The following is a 21,127-nucleotide window of genomic DNA, read 5'->3' as shown; positions in this document are numbered from 1 at the left end:
GCCTAGATAGACCCAGCAGATGCACCGCTCTCATAAAAGCTGCACTAAATTTTGATAATTATATCTGATTTCAAATAATAATGCTCTAACATGCAGAGCCTATTTATGAAAACTGAATTTCAATATTTATAGAATGTTTCATACTTTCAAAAAATAGGCAATATGGGAATTATTATTGGAAAGATGCCTTTGTCTAATCTGCAATATCACCTTCTGGTCTCCTTCTACTCCCCAAAACCATCTGTTTCACTGATAGAGAGGGTATATATATATATATATATATATATATATATATATATATATGTACATCTGGTTATATATATACTTGAGACATCAGAGAAGATAAAAGTCAAATGTTACATATGTATAATATACAAAATTATCCTCAGAATATATTTACTATTACTCAGCCTTCAATATTAATTTGACCTCATTTTATGGCAACATTTCCAGCCTCTCTTGGGTCAAGATTTAGTGTTCTTAAATATGACTGTTCATCACGCACACTGGTTTTTGTCTGGTGGAAAAAAACATGTTTATAGGTCCTTATGTACAGAGCTGAGTCTGCATGCAGAGGGTAAATGTACCTACTTCAGGCAGCACAATGTGTGGAATGAGAGTGAGAAAAATGAAGGCAGAAATTGGTGTCTGAATGGTGCAGCAAGTCTTTTTAATGTGTTGGCCCTATAGGAAAGCAGAAGGAGGAGAAGAGGACAATCAGATGCCATGGGGAAGTCTATTCTCCACAGTTTTGTTCCTTATTAACCAGTTTTCAGAGGCACACTGCCTCCAACAGTGGTGGCAGAACATGCCTATCATGGCTAATGGCCAGAGTTAGCCTTATCATCCATGAAGTTACCTTATCTTCTTTAAAAGGTGACTTATACTGCCTCAGTTTGCACATAGCACTAAGCCAAGCCCATGGCTAACTATAAATAGTGAGTGTAACCAAGAACAAAATAAACCACAAGCTTGGGCTCAGGTGTAGCACTAAGCCAAACCATTGCTTAGCTCCAGGCAGCATAGCAGCAAGGCCAGGGGAGGAGCCAAGCAGCTGTGATTTTTGCTCTGAGCACTTCCATGCTTGCTTGTTCATGCTTAGCCATGGTTTGACTTGCATGTGAACAGAGCCCCTGAGCCGGAACTTGGGTCTAGCTCAGTATTGTGTACATTGAGTGGCTGTGGCTCTCTTTAGAAAGGGGTCTTTCCTGGCCCTACCTGAAAATGTTGGGGGTTGAACCCTGGAAATTTAGAATGTAAAGCAGGTGCCCTACCACTCACCTATGGCATCTATAACTACTTAAAGCATGAAATCAAAGTTTTGTTTGGTAAATTCCAGTAAAGATATGGAGTCCAGTCATCTCTAGTTGCAGTCTACGTCTTCAGTTTCCCTGGTTCCAACTCCAAAAATATCAAAAAGTAAGCCACAAAGCTATGTAATATTCCTTTCTGAGCAAAAATTATCACTGGAATTTATCTAAATTATTTGGTTTTTCAACCTGGCAAATAATCCATCTTGTGGCTATAACATCTAACACAGTTTGCTGCACTGCACAAATGTCTGGGCTTGTATGGTTTGGAGGACTTATTGAGGACAGCTGGATGCAGTGTAAAGAATGCCCAAATAATAATTATCTCCTACAGGTTGGGGGGGGGTTGTTATTATTTTCATTTATGAATTTCTTCCTAAGAAGCACCTTGAAGTGATTCAAAATACTATAAAACGGTTAAAACAACTGCAGGCATAACCCCCCAGCAATAGAAATTCTGAGGTATCTATTAAACAAAAAACAAAAAACTCCACTCAGAAGGCTTGGTGAAAGAGGACAATCTTCATTAGATGCCAAAATGACAACAAAGATGGCACCAGCTTGATATGTAACGTGAGTGAGTTCCAAAGGGACATGGATTACTTGCCACCTGGAGGCCTTTGGCAGTTCTCTTCCATACTGAACTGCACAACATGGGCCAGTTATGGCATTTCTTGATTTAAGTTTAGAGACTCTTAACAACAGCAGAATGTGGAGATTTAATTGTCTCACTGCGCAGAGAAATCTTCTGGAAACTCTGAAAACCAGGGTTCAAATCAAATCAAAGTGGACAATTCTCTAGAACCACCTGCCATTTTCATAGTATTCCAGCTCATTTGCTCTCCCAGTTTCTTGAGTATTATCCTGTTAAGTAAAAGAAGATAATGCCTGCTGTTTTCAGATGGCTGTTACTTCTCTTGAACGTTTCATATCATATTGGGTTCCTTCCCCACCCCCTTCCAATTCAAGCCACACTTCTTCTCAGAAATTATCAGAGAATTGGCCCTTGTTTCATCTTGCTCAGCATCTATTAATAGAACTTCTTTTGATCATTAAGAAAAAGAGCATTTTATGTCCTTTTTATTGCCTCATAATATTGATGAATTCGACCCACATTGTGATTCATCGCTTCAGTTGGTTTGATGTACTATAAGATGGTTTTAACAGGCCTGTTGACTAGAAGGTGCCTTGGGTTTTTTTGTTTTATTTTTATATTCTTTATTAAAAATAAAAAGAATTATAAGACAGAAGAAGACAGTAAAGAATATAAAGATCCCCCCCCTTAAAAGTAGAGATTCCTTGGTTTTTGAAGCTTTTAAAGCTTTCCTGTGGACAGTCTCTGGCTGAGAAAGATAAGTAGTAGTTATCCCAAATATGTAATTGTCTCTCTAATATTAAGGACCTCTCTTTCCACCTTAATTTCCAGACAGGCTCTTTTTCCACAGCTCGCCTTAACTCTCCTGGGCCTCCCTCCCTCCCAAACATCAAGACTGCTGGTAGCTGCACAGATCACAAGTTATAGAGATCTTTATTTGTTAATCTGCCAATTTATAGCACTCTAGTCTGCAGGATTGGGACAGGTCACAACAACACATTAAAATATAACAGACTGAATGCTCATAAATGTCAAACAGGACCGAAATATAAACTACAGTTCTCCAATAACACTTGAATCCTGTCTACTCAACAATGTTTCTGGCATGTGGTCAGGTTGAGCTGATTTGTCACCTGAGAAATGTTTAGTTTCTTAAAGAATAGCCATGTTTAGTTTCTTAAAGAAGAAAAAGGTGCCCTTTGATACCATGAAGATAAAGAAATGCATTTTGGGTGAGCTTTCAGACACAACACAAGAATAGCCACAATCAAAATTTACCCTCTGAATACAATTTCTTCTTTACAAAATTAGAAGGCCATGAGATTGTGTTATATACATTTGTGTGTTAGGTTAGCGCATGGCAAAGGTTTGAGGATTCAATAGCACCCTAGACACATCCATGCAGGATGCAGGCCAGAGGTGCCATAAGAAAAAAAGGACAAGAGTTGTTTCAGCAGCAGTCAACTTCAGAGTCTTTGATAGGATCTGTAGCTGTAACTTAGCTAGCTAGCTAGCTATGCCTTTAGTGACAGCAGCTTCCTCAGCCTGTTTTAGCAATTGGCTCTGAAAGACATGGAGAGACTGTGTTTTTTACTGGTGTTCTGCACTAGCAGCCTTGCACCCAACCTTGCTTGAGAATTCTAAGAAGCCAAGAAATCTGTGCAGTTTTGAAATCAGCAATGAAAACCAGTGCATATTTGAAAGATTCAGTTCTCCATCTTGATTCAGAATGGCATTCACTGTTACGATGGCAGGGAGGAGGAAGAGGATCCCGGCAAAGGGTGTAACCGGGACTGGGACACATTGGGGCGAGGAGATGGGGGAGGAAATACTCACAGGGTGGTGGAGGATGGCATGGGGATGGAGTTCAGTGCACAGGAACCAGAGCAGCAGGACCCATCACCAGAGGACACAACAGACTCCAAGGCATAGGGAGCAGCAGGAGAAGCACTCTAGGAGGCTGAGACAAGCAGGGGCCAGGTGGGGCTCATTAGCTCTGGGAGGAGGTATGTGATTCCTCAGCTGGAGTTGGCTAGGAACAGGTGAGGGTCAGATGTCTCATCAAGCCCAGGTGCTGCAATCAGCATGCAGAGTACAGAAGGGGCACAGAGCTGAGGTGCTGTATCTGCTCAACGGCCTATGTTGATGAACCTTGACTCAGATGCCCCTGCACCTCTAGGGGACTCTTCTTTAGGTTTGACTCTGGACTGTATCTTGACTGGGGGACTTCAGACTTAGCTACTTGGATTGACCCTGGACTGCATTTCCTGGCCTTTGCTTGTGTGGATTGACACTCAGACTTTGAACTTTGGACTTGCTGCCAGGTAGGCCAGGGGTTCAGGACATCCATTTACTTCCAAACATAGATGAAGAACTTCTCCTTGGTCTTCGGAAACATCATGTAAAATTTGGTTGTGATATCTTAAGCGGTGCAAATGTGATGTCTTAAGTCCAAATGCAGAGCAGACAAATAACTTTGTAAAATAGATAGTACAGTAGATTGTTCTGCTTCATATCTGTATTATTAAAGCAAACTTGCATAGTGGGTATATCTTTGTTTATAAGAGGCAGCGAACCTCACTTCCTGGTGGACAGTAATGCTAAGCCTTCATGGGTGAGAGACCTGATTCTATGGCTACAATCCTATCCACACTTACTTGGTAGTATTCCCATTGACCTCAATGGAGCTTACTACGAAGTAAACATGTATGAGATTGGACTGTTAGGTTCTTCCCCACCCGTACAATAACTGTTGGAAACTTCAATTAAATCCAGATGATTACCTTTGCAGGCGAATAACATCACTTGGTCAGAGAAGACTTCACCAAATGTCATTGATACATGTCGAGTCCCACCTCCCCAAACCTGAGAATGGCTTTGCTAAGCAGCTTTTATCTCTTCATCCCATTTCTAGGTTATATAATTTAGAAGGCATTGCAAAGAAATGAAATGTAGCAATGTCCCTAGAGATCAATTATAGGATGCTACAGATGTCTGCATTCCACTGCTCTGACTTCAAAAATACTAATGATTATGAGAAGAGGGAGTAGAAATTGTGTGTAAAACATTTTACCAGCATTGCACCATTGCTATACCAGCTTTTTGTATAGGACGGACACTTTGCTTTCAGCCAGGGGATCATGGGACCATAGGAAAGTTGTGCCTACCTGGAAAAGCATCATGGCAAGGAAAAGGTCAACCTGGCCCCATCCACCAAGCAGAGAACAAACAGCCGCAGGAAGCTCCATTCTCCCCATCCTAGCAAGAACAACTCTGGCTCCCCCTGCCAGGGGTAGACTTTGGTCTTCCAAATTTCAGCTGCGCCCAGTGTGAGGCCTTCTGTTCTGCTCAATTCACAATGAATACTTATGAATATGTCATAGTTACGGTGCCCTGCAACGCCCCCTATGCTCGGTACTCCTTGTGACGGGACTGGTTGTGCTGTCCTAAATCTGCCTCTGGCCCTGAGACCACAGAAGCAATGGGAAGATAACCCTAGCCTGTGGCAATGGCCAGAGGAACAAGGGCTCTTACGGCATTTGTTTGTTGTTGTTGATATGGTTGTAATTTGTTGTATTCTGCCTTGGAGATAATTTGATCAAAAGGCAGGGCATGCATTTATAAAATAAACTCAATACATATAATCTGTTCTTCTCTATCACACCAGGGCCTTTTTTCCTACCACTGATTTCATCACAGAGGTGGGGAGGATTATTTTCCTGGAGACTGCAGCTGAGGAGGGAAGGGTAAAACATTCCACCCCCTTGTGCTGTGGTCCTGATAAAAATCTCCTCCCTACCCTTACTGTTTCCGAAGGGATAGTCATCTTAGTCTGCTGCAGAAAATGCAACATGGACTCTAGTGAGTGGTAGCTCAAAGACTAACCAATTTTATTGTGGCATAGGTTTTCATGGACTAAAGTTCGCCACTTCATCAATAAGCAGAAACACCTGATATGGTTCATAGTGATACATTAAGCAACAACATACTCACAACAATGCTACAATTAATACACTAACACAGCTTCTCCCAAACTGTGGTCCATGATCTTCATTCAGGGGATCCATGGTGTGTCAGTGGATTTGTGGTTGAAGATGGGAGATGGCAGGTCCATTGCATTAAATACTCATGTTGATTTTAATTGTATTTTACTGCTTTTTTTAATTCCCTATATTGCATTTTATTGTATTACAATTTGATAATTAAATCTAGCAAAGCACATTACAATTGCTATAACAGGAAGTCATTAAGTAGTCCTTTTCTGGTTAGCAATTTTCAGGTGGCCTGGGGCGAGGGTGGGAGCGAGAACCAGTGCACTAGTAAAATTAGCACCAAGACCACTTGATAGGGGTTTTTTTAATGGCCAAATACATATCGGTAATTTTGGACCAGGGATCAGCTCTGGATATTATATGTGAAACCTTAGCAAACAGTGTGCCTGTGAGCATCAGCAGTATGTTATTGCTTCATCACTGAGTAACCACTGAGTAACAGAGACAGTTTTGTGCCCTGGCAACTCTCCTTATAAATTAAACACTACAGACATGTAAACATTATGCACCACTCTTGCCAGACTTGGTTTCTTGACAGAGCTCCAAGTTTCAAGAGAGCAGCATTTCTCTAAAAGTTGAGATAGCTTAGCAAAAGAAAAAAGACGCTTTAGAGGGTGTGTGTGTGTGTGTGTGTGTGTGTGTGTGTGTGTGTTTGTGTGTGTGTGTTTCTTTCTCTAAAAGGGAAACACGCACAATCTCTAAAGCTTCATTTTTCCTTTTTGCTAAGCCATCTCAACTAAAGCTTGCCAGCAGAGTTAGCCCAGCTTGGGTTCCGTTTCAGTCACTTTCCCAAACCCCATTACTGCTGAGTTGTGGATTATCCTTTTCTTACAAACTTGAGCCACCTTTGCATGAAGGTGAAACTTATAAATTATCAAAAGAACCACAAACAGTGCATAAATTAGGGGCAATGTAAATTGAGAGGTTAAGGTGCATAACAGCTGGTCATTGTGCACATTCACCAGGCCTTATGAACAACGTGCATGAAATCTGTCCAAGAAATTGTGTATATCACCTGATCTGTATACATGCTTTCCAACAGCTCTTGGTGAATGTGCATGTGTCAACTGAATTTTGTAGGTTATGCAACCATTATGAATAATCCTCAATAGGCTTTGGGTAATCTCAAGAAAGCCTTGGGGGGTGCATATGTCAACTGCATTTTGTACATTCTCCAAGCATGTTATCTAGTCAGTATGCACAGTCTCCAGGAAACATGCCCTTGTTTTCTACCTCTAGTCCAGAAGTGTGCAATCTGCACCACTTGGATTGCTTCTAACCTACTGCTTGACCTTGCCTGGGGCACAACAAACCCTCCCACTGATCAGCTGGGCAGTGAGAAGAATGGGTGAGGCTCCAGTACACCTGAAGCAGTCGAGCTTCATATTTCACCATAGTGAACAAGAGAGAGAGAAAACAAGTGCATGTTCTAGAGTGGAGCAGAGCTGGGGAACGTGATCCTCCAGTTGTTGTTGGGCTACAACTTCTAATATCCCTCCCCATTGACCATGCTGGCTGAGGCTGATGAGAGTCTAGGATGCCACAAGTTCTCTATCCCTGTTCTGGAAGTTGCACTTTTGAATTGGAGTTACCATTGCCTTCCCAAAGAAAGAAAAACTGGCCAAGCTAGTTGTTAGAAGAAGAAACAACCCAATCATTTTCTCTCCCACTGGAACAGCACCAGCTTTGAGTCTTCTTGCTCCCATTCTCTGATGTAGTGCCACTTTGGAGCATTTGTGGAAAAATGAAACAGTAGCTCCGATCTGCTCAAGTGTTCACTACAGCACAAAAAAGGAGTCCAGAATATATGGGGGTGGAGGGAGAGCTGTCAAAGCTCAGGAGTGCAAGCAGTTTCCTGAAGAAAATCTAAAATATACACAGAGCCGCCACTGAAAAGGCCCTTTCTTGGGTACCTGCAGTTTCTCTCTCATCCAATGCAGGGATCATTAGGGAGGGCCTCATTTGCTGATCTAAGGTTTTTTCACACTTTATTGGCTGCCCCTTTGGGGGATGATTTCACAAGTTTTTACTTAGACATTACTGAGGAAAAGCAAGAGGAAGGAGGAGGAATTCATGTTTTTGTCACACTCTGTTCCGCCTTGTAATTCCCATGATTTATTTAACAAGATTTATATAACACTTAATTTAGAAAGCCTCTAAATAGTTACATAATGTAATATATAATCATAAAAATACCAGCCATATCAACATACTTAAAAAATATGTAGGCATAACAAAATTATTAAAATACTGATGAAACCAACTGTTTTAAAAACAAATATAGAGATACATTTAAAAAATTTATCTTTCATTTTTCAACAACAAATCTTATTGCTAGATTCTTAGTTATCTCCCATTTGGAATGTCAAAATGCTCACAAATACTTGTGGAAAGATGATATGGTGTTTGAAATTCCTGCCTAGTACAAATGAATAAGCAATAACATTATCAGCGTATTGTGATTGTCTTTCATGTTCAGTTTAGTGCAGACCCTTCTAACCAGACTGACTCATATTGGGGAAAACATGTGCATTTTGTCAAGTTTTTCACAAAACTGTTTGAGAGTTGAAGTTGGAACAGAAAGTTATGGGCTAATAAAAACCAGCTTTCTTATCCCATTCACTTGTCCAGTCCTTTTCAAAGGAAAACCACCCATGCAGATAGAAGGTAGTTTAATATTCAGTTGGTGGAGCTCATGTTTCCAGGTTCTTCCAAATAAATACTTCTTACTCCTGAATAAAGGAGCTTTATATTTAATCTGGATGCAGGAATGTTCATGCTAATGTAAAAGTTCCATCACAAGAGGATTTAAACACTTCCTAGCAAAATGGGGGGTGGGGGGCAGAGCTGTCAACTTTTCCCTTTTCTTGCGAGGAATCCTATTCGGAATAAGGGGATTCCCCTTTTAAAAAGGGAAGCGTTGACAGCTATGGTGGGGAGAAATAACTGCATGGTTTCATTTCAACTTAGACCAGACTCAATTTAGCCTATGATCGATTCACCCTCCTTATAGCCACGTAAGCATTGAGATAATTACAGTCAGTTATCAATCATTATCATGCAAAGAATAGAGCTACCATACACGAAGTCAAGCCCATTAAGGAGTGTGTCTTAATATTAGGCATGACATACCTTCAGAAAAAGTTTCCAGATATCCTCATTGTGTAATTGTGTTGTCCAATTCTACCAAGTCAAATAAGACATTAATGATTTCTGATGGCTTCATAAAGCATGGTAAAAGCACAGCTCCTGTGTTACGCTGCTTCCCTGGAGAACGAGGGGTGGGGCTAAAATGATCCCCAAACTGCCTATTTTCTTCCTTCCTTTCCCAGTTTTTTGATTGGACCTTCTTGCTTCCTATGGCAAGGCAGTAAAGGAAAGGGAATAAACATATTATAGGAAGCAGCAAGGTAGGAGGGGAAAAGAGTTTGTTTTGAGCAAATAGAACCTTGCTCATAATCTACTGGGACTCCAAAAACAACGATACTAAAAGACCTTTCTTTCCTTTTGTACAAAATATTTCCTCCCCTTCTTTTCTTTTCTTTTCTTTGACAATACTGGAATCTTCCCATGAGATTTTTCATATTAAACAAATCTTGCTTTCCCGATAAACACTTAGCTTTAGATTTTCTTCTTCTTCTTCTTTTCATTAACATGATCAGACAGTTCTCTAGAGATTGATGCTGAATTAACATCATCATCGCAGAAGCTGAGAGGGGAAAGCAGTTTAAGAATAAACTGGCCATAGACAACCTAAAGTCACACTGAAGCATGATCAAATAAAACAATAAAGGATGCCAGATTGTTGATGTTTCTATTGCCTGCTCTTGATGGGATTACACTTGATAGGTATGTAAAAAGGTAAAGGGACCCCTGACTGTTAGGTCCAGTCGCGAATGACTCTGGGGTTGCGGTGCTCATCTTGCTCAATAGGGCGAGGGAGCCGGCGTTTGTCTGCAGACAGTTTCCGGGTCATGTGGCCAGCATGACTAAGCCACTTCTGGTGAACCAGAGCAGTGCATGGAAACGCCATTTACCTTCCCGCCTATTTATCTACTTGCACTTTGACACGCTTTCAAACTGCTAGGTTGGCAGGAGCAGGGACAGAGCAACGGGAGCTCACCCCATCTCAGGGATTCGAACCACCAACCTTCTGATCGGCAAGCCCTAGGCTCTGTGGTTTAGACTACAGCGCCACCTGTGTCCGTTGATAGGTATGTAGTTTATGGGTATTTCTGGATCCAATACTGTTGCTTGAGGCTCAGGTGGCCTTCCATTACATTCAGCTGGAAAGGGATAGCCTAACTTCTGTTGTCTATGCTCTGGTAACCTGTAAATGAGATTACTGCAACATGTTATATGTTCTGAAAGCTTCAGCTGGTGCAAAATTTGGCAACCAGGTTGCTCACTGGGCAAGATGGTTTGAGTATATTACACCGATCCTGGTCTGACTGCACTGGCTGCCAATTAGTGTCCAGGCCCAATTCAAATTCCTGGTTTTGACCGATAAAGCCTTAAATTGCTCAGGACCACAATGCCTCAAGGACCACCTCTCCCTTTATGAAGCAACCCAGACCCTGAGATTGTCATCTGAGGCCCTTCTTCATGTGTCTTCTTCACAAGAGGTCCAGAGGGTAGCAACATGAGAACGGGCCTTTTCTGCACTGGCTCCTTGCTTGTCAAATGCTCTCCCCAGGGGGGCTTCAGAGGCAGATCTATGGGAGCATGGCCAGTTCACCTGCACTGGGCACCAAGCCAAGAGGGCCCTGCAGGGCCACTGGAACAATGGCCTAGAACAAAAGGTGAGGGGAAAATAAATTTTGGTGTTGCACAGGGTGCTTCTGAAATTTTAAAGCCCAAAATCCGCCACCAGAGGCTTGCCTGGTGCCACCATTATATATCTTTAGACAGAAATGTTGTTAAATGGGATTGAGGGGAAATGGCAGCACAAGAATTGTGCTCCGTCTTCAGTTTTGCCAGAGAAGCCTAGCAGGACACTGGAAATGGCTGTTGCTTAGAGTCTTCACATAATTTTGTACGAGGGAGTTAAAAAGAAACGAGGCTGGAAACAAGATGAGGCTTCACCAGATTAACAATACAAAAACTGAGCAAATAGGTTTTTTAAGCATGTCGATATCAAGGGGTTGGTGGAGGTTTTGTAATTTGTTCATTCATTTCCGATTAGGACTTGCCTGCTGTATTTTGATGAATTTTTAAGTATATTCTTCCATTGCCAAAATCTAGCCCCAAAGAACACGAAACACAAACATTAACATTACCAGTTTACATTATGGCATAGCACGTTCAAATGTTGTATTAAGATGTATATTGTGTTAGTTTAGTGCCATCAAGTGTCCAGAAATGAGAAAAGGCTCTGAATATTTCTTTGTAAAACACCATGCCTGTGGAGGCATTGATCTCTCAGCCTCCTTCCAACAGAAGCTGCAAGCTTGCCCTTATTCCCATGGACATCCCTGGTGACCCTGACGCCACATTGATTCTGGTCCTGCTATGATGCTAACTCATCCTCAGCTACTTTACCAGCCAATATCAGCATGTGTGCAAATAAATATTTTTCCACTGATGTAGTTTAACCAGCGTGTGGCTATGGAAACTTGTGTGCTTGTTTGTATGCCTCCACAAAACTGTACTGATCATGGGGAACAGGGGTAGCTCAGTGTCACTGCATGCAGATTGGCACATTGCAAAGGTTGCAAGGTTTTCAGCTGGGGCAATCAGAATAAGGTCCACTATTCAGGACCCTAAAGTGTGTTTTATATAATCGACTTTTTATTTCTGTTCTTTGTATATTGCATTGCTGTTTTGTTGCTATGGCTGATGGCTGACACAAATAAAGATTCATTCACTGCATGCAGGAGGTCACAGATTCAGTTCCCTGCACTTTCAGGCAGGACTGGGACAGAACTCTGCCCGAAATCCTGGAGAGACACACCCAAGTCAGCGTAATCAATAATGACCTACAGTAGATGAGGGATCTTCAACCTTTTCCAACCCAAACATGCATTTGGGAACCCATTTCTTCATTTTTTACCTTGTCGTTGCATGGTGGAAGTGCTCCTGCTGCGACCCAAAGCTATTTATGCCTTTCAAGTGTTATGGTTCCATTGGCTGCATCCAGTCAAAATGTAGCTCAGGTGTTTGGGTGTCTTCAGCACGTACTACTTCACAACAATTCATTGTTTCCTCCATTGAAATGTTAGATAGCTAACATTATAAGGATAGCATATATATCTAGAAAAATCAGTATGTTATAGTGCGCTGTGCAGTTGCCATCTTAATCATGGTTACTCAAAAACAAATCTTACCAACTCCCTTGTGATTGTGTTCAGGATTGTGGTCTTAGGCTGCAGTCCTGGGCAGACTTACCTGGGAGTAAATCCCATGGAATTTGCTTCCCAGTGAATGTATATGTGCACATGTGATTGCACTGTTAGTATAGCAAACCAAACCAAAATGTCACTTTAAAAGGGTTACAGTCTGGATTTGTCTTGTGGTCATGTTCCAACGAGACATTTGGTTTTCACCAATGCTTCCCTTTTGAAAGTGATTCCATGCAGAACCACACATGGAAATCTTCAAAGATTGGTCATTCACATAACTTTTTAATCAGCAGAGTCTTGTGGCGTCTTCAGGGCCGTCTTTAGCATATAGGCTGCCGGGGTGCAAAGATCTGCCCAGCACCCCCAAATTTAGTTTTACCCCCCAAATAAACTTTTATTATGCTTATGTCACTATTATCATTTGATAAATAGTGCTCATGCCTGCACGGCTCCAAAAGGAGGGGTTTTGTTTGTTTGTTTGTTTAAAACCAGCTTTTCTAAAGAAGACATAGAACACATTGGGAGTTGGTATAAATACTCCACTTTACGGTTGTAGGGAGGTGCCTGAAAGATGGGACGAGCGGGCATTGTGCGCATGCGTGGGAGAGCCATCTCAGGCAGCCTTTCTGTGGCAGGCAGTCAGAGCGAGATCAGTCATGTCAAAGGTGCCTCTGACCCCGCTGCCACATAGCAGCTCAATACAATACGCTTAGGCTGCTTCAGCAGTGGGCACCTGTCACCCCCCCAAAAAATTTGGCACCCGGGTGCCCCACACCCCTTGCACCCCCGGCAGTGGCGTAGCGTGGGTTGTCAGTACCCGGGGCAAGGCAAGTAATTTGCGCCCCCTAACCCGTGGATTTGCGCCCCCTAACCCGTGGATTTGCGCCCCTAACCCTAACCCCCAGATGTTGCGCCCGGTGCGGCCGGCCCCCCCTGCACCCCCCACGCTACGCCACTGACCCCCGGGTAAAGATGGCCCTGGGCATCTTAGACTAAAAATAAATTATGGCATCTTCTTACATTCATAAGATTGTTTAACATGTGATTCCTCCATCACCAAAGGTTAAAAAGGGAACTGAACTAAAGCCAACAGCAACCCATGATCTCATGGTAATGGATTATGACTGTAAAGAAAAACAAGTAATCTCTGTTTGCAAGGAGACATTTGTCTTCAATTAGCCACTAAGCTAACCAATTTTAATTGCTTAAGAGAACTTGTTTCTGCGGCAGTCAATCCTTAATGAAGTGCTTTTATTGAACTAACTTTCTAATTAAATAACTTCAAGATGAAGTACCTGCTCTGTGTTTAATTTAAGGACGATATGTGTTGTAACCATACATGACCACAAGGAGGAGCTCTAAATCTGGGTTTTTCGTGTGTATTCAACATGCTAACATGTTTTCTTGTAACAGAAGTTATTCTACATTAAAATCAAACCAACAAACCGTTGTTGGTTCAAAAGTATGGGTAGTTTAATTATGGTCCATGACTGCATGCAACCCACACACCATACTATAGAATAACAACTTTCCTTCTACCAGAGTAAATGATTTGTGCTCTAGAACAGCGTTTTATGAGTTGTTGATGAAGAAACTAGAGGTCACATTTTCCTTCAGGCTGGTTTGTAGCCAGAGCTCTGGAAAATACACCTGTCTGTAAACACACGCCTAGCACACAGGGCACCTGTGGCTCTCCGGATGTTGTTGGGCCCCAACCATTAGAAATGCAGTCGCACCACAGACTTGTGTATGGGCAGTATGACATCAGCCATTTTATTTTCAATTCCTTTACGAACACCCGCTAGCCTGGAATTTCGGCTTTTCACAGCTGCAGCACATTGGGTCAGCATCCTCATTGCGCCATCCACTGCGACCCCGATGCTCAGCCAGTGCCATTTCAGACCTCATCAACCTGTATGCGAAACAGGTGTTCTTTTTTGCCCCGACGTGCCTCCATTTGCGCTCGCAGGATCACTCCCTGCCTCTTCCCAATTGCTCTGGAGAGCGCAGCGCTTGGGCCTAAAGTCACTGGCCAGGGCGGAGGGGGAAGACGAGGGCGCAGCGACAGCGTAACGCTGAGACACCTCCGGCCTTTCCCCACCGGAGGGCTCTTGGTTTCCGAGGGCCAAGAGAAAGCGCAACGCTGTGGCTGCCTTGAAATCCCCGCGCGCGGCCCAGGAGGCGGAGAGGCCCGCTACGGCCGAGAGAGGGCAGGCGACGCTTGGCAGCAGCCCAGGCCGAGCCGAGCGCCTGGGACGGCGGCCTCTGCAGTATAAATGGCCGGCGCTGGCGCTGCGCGGGCCCCTGGCGGTGAGCGCGCGGCGTGCGCGCTACAAAGGAGCTGCCCAGCGGAAGCGGCGCCGACTCGCCTCCATGGCCTTCATTCGGAAGCGGCGGCAGGAACAGCAGCAGCTCTACTCCAAGGAGAGGTGCGTGAAGCGCCCCGGCGGGGCGAGCTTCCTCCCCCGGCCCGTTGTCAGGGAGCGGGGCCGCCCTTCGCAAGCCTGGAGGGGGCAGCTCGGGGGGCGGCTCGGGCGTAATGCGCGCACCGGTCGGCTGCTCAGAAGCGCCTCGGAGTCCCAGTAAAGCTCAAGCCGGGCTGGCGAGGGTAGGACGCCTGCGACAGAAGAGCTACCTCGGTCCTTGCCCCGCGGTTAGGCCTCGCCCTCCCGGCCGCTCAGATGGGGGGCGACCAAGATGCGAGGGGGCGGCGAGGAGGGCTGCCTCCTTTGGGGCGAGCGAAAGCGGCCCGCTTGGGCAGAGCTGCGAGGGGCGCGTCGCGCCCGCTGGTCCTGCATCGCTGCGAAGGCGGCCCTGCGACGCGGAAGTCGAGCGGGGCTGCTTTTCTTGGGGCACCGCAGTGCCTGCTCACTGCCGGCTCGGCTCCGAGAGCTGCAAAGGATGCGCAAGGTGCGGCGAAAGCAAGGGGGGGCGCGTTTGCAAGGGCATCGGATGGCGCGGTGTGTTTGGAATAGGCTTCCCTTCTCGCGCGCAAACCCCGGCCGCGTAAAATTCCGCCCACTCGCCTTCGCTTTTTTTCTGCTTACGAAAAAAGAGCAACTTTCTCACTTTCTATCGTTTGGGACGGGTGTTCCCGGCGGTGCTTTGAGTAGAAAGTGACAGGCCAATAAACTTTCGGTTGTATTTACTGGTGTAGCTTTTGAGTGTTTGTATTGCTCCAGGTGTGATCAATTTGTTCCCCGGCTTTAGTTTGTGCCGGACCTGACTTCCGTAACCGGGACTGTCATGCAAGGAATGTGAAGCATTTGAGCATGTGCAGAATGCATTTCCTCTCGTCACTGAGTAGCTGCTGCAACTTGTGTTATAAACTTAGGATCATGGCTCACAGGCAGGCATTTTTGGGGTGAGGGGCATGAGAGGATCGGATACATTTCCATAGCTGAAATATAGATTGAAACATCAGGCTTAGGACATTTAGTTGTATTGGATATTACCTTTTTCATAAGTGTGAAAATATTTGCCCAATGCTTGTCGGCTATTCTAGGACCTGATTGCACATACTGGCCAAAACATTGGCACTGATTGTACCCTCTCAACATTTCATGGATGAATAGAGGAAACAATTATTCCCATAGCCGAGAACTTGGGTAGGGCTTTGGTACCGTCTGGTAAGGTCAGGGAGATGGGTCCATAGTGTGCCCTAGTTGGAGAATGGAGAGTTAGAACCAGGCACAGGCCAGGCACAACTGGGCATTTAGGGTTCATGTTGTTGTTGTTTAGTCGTGTCCGACTCTTCGTGACCCCATGGACCAGAGCACGCCAGGCACTCCTGTCTTCTTAGGGTTCATACATACTGTCATTTAACGGGGATGGTAAACTTTCTGTACCTCCATTAATTCTCCATTCACCTCCGGATCACTGCCTTCCTGCACTTCCCGCTCCCTCAGTCTGAATTTTCTCATACCCGAGATACTATGACCAAAAAAAAAGAATCTTAGAATTGTAGAGTTGGAAGAGACCCCAAGGGTCATCAAGTCCTACCCCCTGCAATGCAAGAATCCTGCCCACAGCCGTCCCTGGGTGGGCTTGAAGCACCAGCCTTCTAGTTAACAGCCAGGCACACCCACTTGCACCACAGGAGGATAGGGTATTTTCTCTTGGATTTAAACCGTATTTTAGAATGATCTTATGTTTATCGTGTTAATATTTATATGCTATATTAATATTTAAAGTTTAGACTCTTGTGTTAATGTTTGTGAACCACCCACAGGGCATGGTTAATGGGCAATCAGTAGATAGCTAAATAAATGTCGGCTGACATGGTGGTGGGACCCTAAACAGGAGCACTCCATACTGCAACTCTTTGTTGCAGGTCCCGCTTGCATAATTGGCAGCATATGGTATAATGATAGAGGTTTGCAGCTGTTTGGAAGTTTAATGGGACTTCGAAATCTGCACGCAGTTGCAGTCTTAATTGTGTGTCTCTTTCACTACTATGCAACATTGTTCTGTTCCCAGCGCCTGGTATGTGATTCTGCCTGCAAGTACGTAAGTCCCACTAACTTCCATGGGCCTTATAAACATGCTTTGGTTATTTAAGATGCAAGGCTTCCAGAGCAGATAGTGTAATTCCAAGTCATGCTTAATCTATGATGTTTTTCTAAAGAAAATAATAAAAAAATGGTACAATGGAATAATTTATTCCCTTACCGCACTTTCTTCTTTTCCACTTTCTCTTTAAAAAGCAAGCTTAGTATGTTTCATACTTCTGTACAAACTTCAGGTTACCCCAAAGTACGAACATATATCTTAGCTCCTTAACTGCAAACACATCCTCCATATTTGTATCTTGCATCATGGCTTACTGTATTTTCAATATGACTTTTTGGTTCCTGAAATTCATTTTGATTGTGCAGATAAAATATAACAGATAGACTTCTACAAGGTATGTAGCTAGTGTGTGAAAATAGTCAAGATCTAAGGATCCTCAGGCATGCACCTCCAGACGATGGCGCCCAGGCATATTCACTTGGTTGCAAGTGGCCAATAGGTGCAAAATACATCTGGCGCCTGGCGAATTTCAAACATTCCTTCTATGGTTCAGTGCTTAAGGTAAGAAGCACTGTGTAATGCAGTGGGCTATCAAGGATGGGATTTAGAAAGCCCCTTCTGTCCCAGGTGAAATTGGAACCATTGGAGCAAGTCCTGAGAAGGGCCATTTCTAAGAGACTCTTGTCTGAAACTCTGCAAAGCTACTGCTTAAAGTAGATGCTTAAGTAGATAAATCAATGGTCTGACTCTGTAATCAGCTTCCTAGGACCACATTTACTTCTTACTGACTACTTGAATAGACTGCTGCCTAAACTCTGTTCCATGAATCTATGCAGACTAAAAGGAAAATCTGTACTCTGGCTGAAGCCTGAATTTTCGTGTTTTGTTTGTGGGTAATTCCATAGTTGTACTAAAGGGGGATTTTTCACTGCAGATCGCAGTTTGTAGCTTGGGCCTCACTGTTTGTGGTTTCCCCACCTACGCTGGGGAATGCCTTTGTGTGAAGACTCCAATACTCCCTGCAATTCCTTTCTGAGCAATCATGCTGGAGGAGGCGACGGCACTGGTCACATGCAAATGTTTCACAGATGAAGTTTCTGATGCAAAAGCATCTCTGCATTCTTAGCGTTAACACAGAGGTCACCAGCTGCTCAACCTTAGAAGAAATATCACATGGGTATGAGACAGTGGAAATGGTTGAGGAAGAAAAGGATAGGTAGGCTGAAGCTAGAACATTATGAAAAGTAAGTTAGCTGTCTGCTTTGGGGGTGGGCTATCCTTTTATATGTGTTTAATTTTCTGCACCCAACTCCAGAAGAAAACACTATGGGGTGGGGTGGGTGGGATTAAGGGTTAGTAGATCTCTTCTGGAAAGAGCCATAAGTTATTGACAGTTGTGGGTTTTTTAAATGAAAGTTTTTAGGACTGAAAAAAATTCTTATTTTGCTTGAAATCTTACATATCTTAGAGTATAGAAAGTAAAATGCTCTGAGCAGAGTTTAATTGCATTTTCTGCAATGTATTTCAAGTGTTTGTTACATTTACGATCTTACAACAGCTCCCTGCATTACTATCTTCCTATTGCAAGGGTTGTGGGTTGCCTAAGGTCACCAAGTGCCTAAGATGAACTGGGCATTGGCACTGTCCGGCCAGCTGTATATCTTTCATACATATGTGACCTGCAGCAGCCTGTTGCATTGGGGCTAACCAGTTGTGCCCTTTTCCAGAAAGCTCCCTTCTATTCCCTACCATCCATCGTTTTTCATTTCCTCCCCTTTAACATCCTATGGCCACTGAACATGCTTAACCCTCTTTATCGTGTGTGTGTGTGTGTGTGTGTGTGTGTGTGTGTGTGTGTCCCTCCTTAGAAAAACCACTCCAACATATTTTTGTACTTCTTCAAACCTAGGGGTTCCCCAAGCCACGGCATGTACCCTACTATTGTGTGGATGATGCCCACTCAGCGAATTAGTCTGCTCTCAGTACATCCATAACCTAACCTATAATATCTAGTGAAGAACTTTCAAATCATAATCATCAAATAGAGAGCATGAGGCCATGCAGCAACATTTCAGACCTGTGTAAGAATCGTGCCCTTGGAAGTAATAGAGTCTGTGTAGCCACAAATGCCTAGAGGGCTGTCCTTTTAATTCTTACTTGGCAAGCTAAATCCGATATTTGAGATTTTCAGATGCCTTATATACACACTGTTAAAATTTATTTGTTTAGGTGGTTTTCTGTATTGCTTTATGCCCCAAAGAAGTCTGAATGTGGTTTACAGTATTATAAAACATGCCAAAAAAATACAACAACAAAAATTCCACATTTTGAAGCAGCATGGAACAATCAGATAAGATGCTCTTAAAACATAAAGATATACTAAAATAATAATAATATAATAATAATAATTAATAATAACTGCCAGCAGACTTAAAGAAAGAAAGCAGAGACTTCTATCCCTGCCCGTCCAATATGCAAGCCTGCCTTTTGTAAGTAGCAGTAGCAATCTCACTTCTGCTGTTGTTTTATATCCAGTTTAAACTCACAATAAAAGGTGGGGCAAAATTACACACTTCCCATCCCTGGTGCTCACTTGCATTCCCTAGGGAGCACTTACAGTCATTCTTCCCCCTGATAGTATCCTCAAAAACAACAGCAATCAAAGGTAGTGGAGGTGCTATAGCCTTTGGTGGAACCCAAAATAGTTGACTTCATATTAATAAATATACAGCTTGTAGGTAAAGGTGCCTTGAGTTGCTTGCAGTGAGAGCATTTAATAAACAACAGTAATAAGTATCACCTAGAAATGTGTTGGTATACAGTTTTTCGCATGTGAGCATGCACATACAGGTTCTACCCATGAAAGCTTATACCATAATAAGTCTATTAGTCTAGAATACTTTTTTTTGTATTTGCTCTTTGCGGCTGTACACAGGTTTTTTTTATGATAATAGGCTACCACACTTTCCCCTCTAAATCTCTTACATGATCACTAACGATAGATTATCACTGCCAGATGGTGTAATTTGTGTTCTGTTTCCTGACAGATTAATCATAATATTTCAAGATCTGGTTGCTGGTGGAGGAAAGTTTTTATATTTGAGCAGGATGGACATTTGGCAACAGACTGCTTAAAAGAAACAACACCCAGTGTTCAGCGCGAAGTAGTCAGCTGCTGAAACCCCATGAAACCCCTGATCTAGCTGCTTCCTTAATACTTCATGTGCCAATGTGTGGCAATTAGAGGATGACTTGCCAATTGCTGTGTCAGTTCAACATAGCAATGTTTTGAATTAGGATGTGGATCCATGCGTCTATAACAGGCATCCCCAACCTGCGGCCCTCCAGACGTTTAGGCCTACAACTCCCATGATCCCTAGCTAACAGGACCAGTGGTCAGGGATGATGGGAACTGTAGTCTCAAAACATCTGGAGGGCCGAAGGTTTGGGGATGCCTGATCTATAATCTCAGATCCTTGTGAAAGTTGTGCTCCAGTCCAATGTGCAGATTTGGTTTTTTACTGTTCCTTTCATGGTATGGAAACAGTGGGTGGAAGACAAGTTTGCTATGTTTTACCTCTCTACTGTCAGGGTCATCATGCTTTTGAATACTGCCTAGTTTGCAAACTTCCCACAAGCATCTGGTTGGCCACTGTGAGAACAGGATGCTGGACTAAATGGGCCATTGGCCTGACTGTCCTTGTGTCCTTGAATGTTCATTTAGCTAATGATAGAGAGAGTCAGAACTTCTTGGAGGCCCCAGTACTGCTGCAGGTAGCCTTATCTCAGTCTACCCTAAAGGGTTTATTGCTTTGGATGATTGGTAGTTTAACTGGAAAAGCAAATTTTAAAATGACCTGGAAATTCTGTAAGTGCAGTGAATAGTATCCTGAAAAACATACTTTGTTAAGAGATTTGCTTTATTAAATCCATCAAATGGAGTTCTTCGTTTTGTATATTTATGTAACTGATAATATTATGCAGTCATTGTTTCCTTTATGCTTATGGTTTGAATGAAAAACGATTGTGCCGTGCTCAGATTAACTTGTACTGGTCCGTGCTGCTGCTTTGCTTCCTGTTTAGAAACCTCAACGGCTTATTCTTTCACGTTGAGTGTTGCAGCTGTAGTGCCACTTGTTCCTTAAAAGGCAAAGCACAATGTGAGTGTGTGTGCATGCATTCACCAGCCTTGTAAACAGGCCCACAAAACTTAATAGGGTCACATCTATATCACACATTTAAAGTACATGGCTTCCACCGTTTTCCTGAAAAAATATATATTGGGAACCATAATTTACCCCTCACAGAACTACAGTT

General features: G+C 43.3%; 1 protein-coding gene across 4 annotated transcripts in view; it reads left to right on the top strand.

The window, feature by feature from the left end:
* The first annotated feature begins 14,578 nt into the window (after positions 1–14,578).
* Positions 14,579–21,127, top strand: part of NSMAF (neutral sphingomyelinase activation associated factor) — a 38,516-nt gene continuing 31,967 nt past the window's right edge. For 2 of the 4 annotated variants that reach the window (XM_081204451.1, XM_081204450.1), the window contains exon 1: positions 14,823–15,208. In XM_081204451.1, the coding sequence (XP_081060577.1) occupies positions 14,838–15,208 (371 nt within the window). In that variant the 5' untranslated portion in view covers positions 14,823–14,837. Of the gene's footprint in view, positions 14,728–14,822; positions 15,209–21,127 lie in introns of those variants that run through there. The other 2 variants (XM_081204452.1, XM_081204453.1) reach the window with 2 other exon arrangements.

This window comes from Podarcis bocagei (genome assembly GCF_964188305.1).
Source record: "Podarcis bocagei genome assembly, chromosome: 8".
Taxonomy (NCBI): Eukaryota; Metazoa; Chordata; class Lepidosauria; order Squamata; family Lacertidae; genus Podarcis; species Podarcis bocagei.
This window is presented reverse-complemented; position numbering and strand designations above follow the sequence as displayed.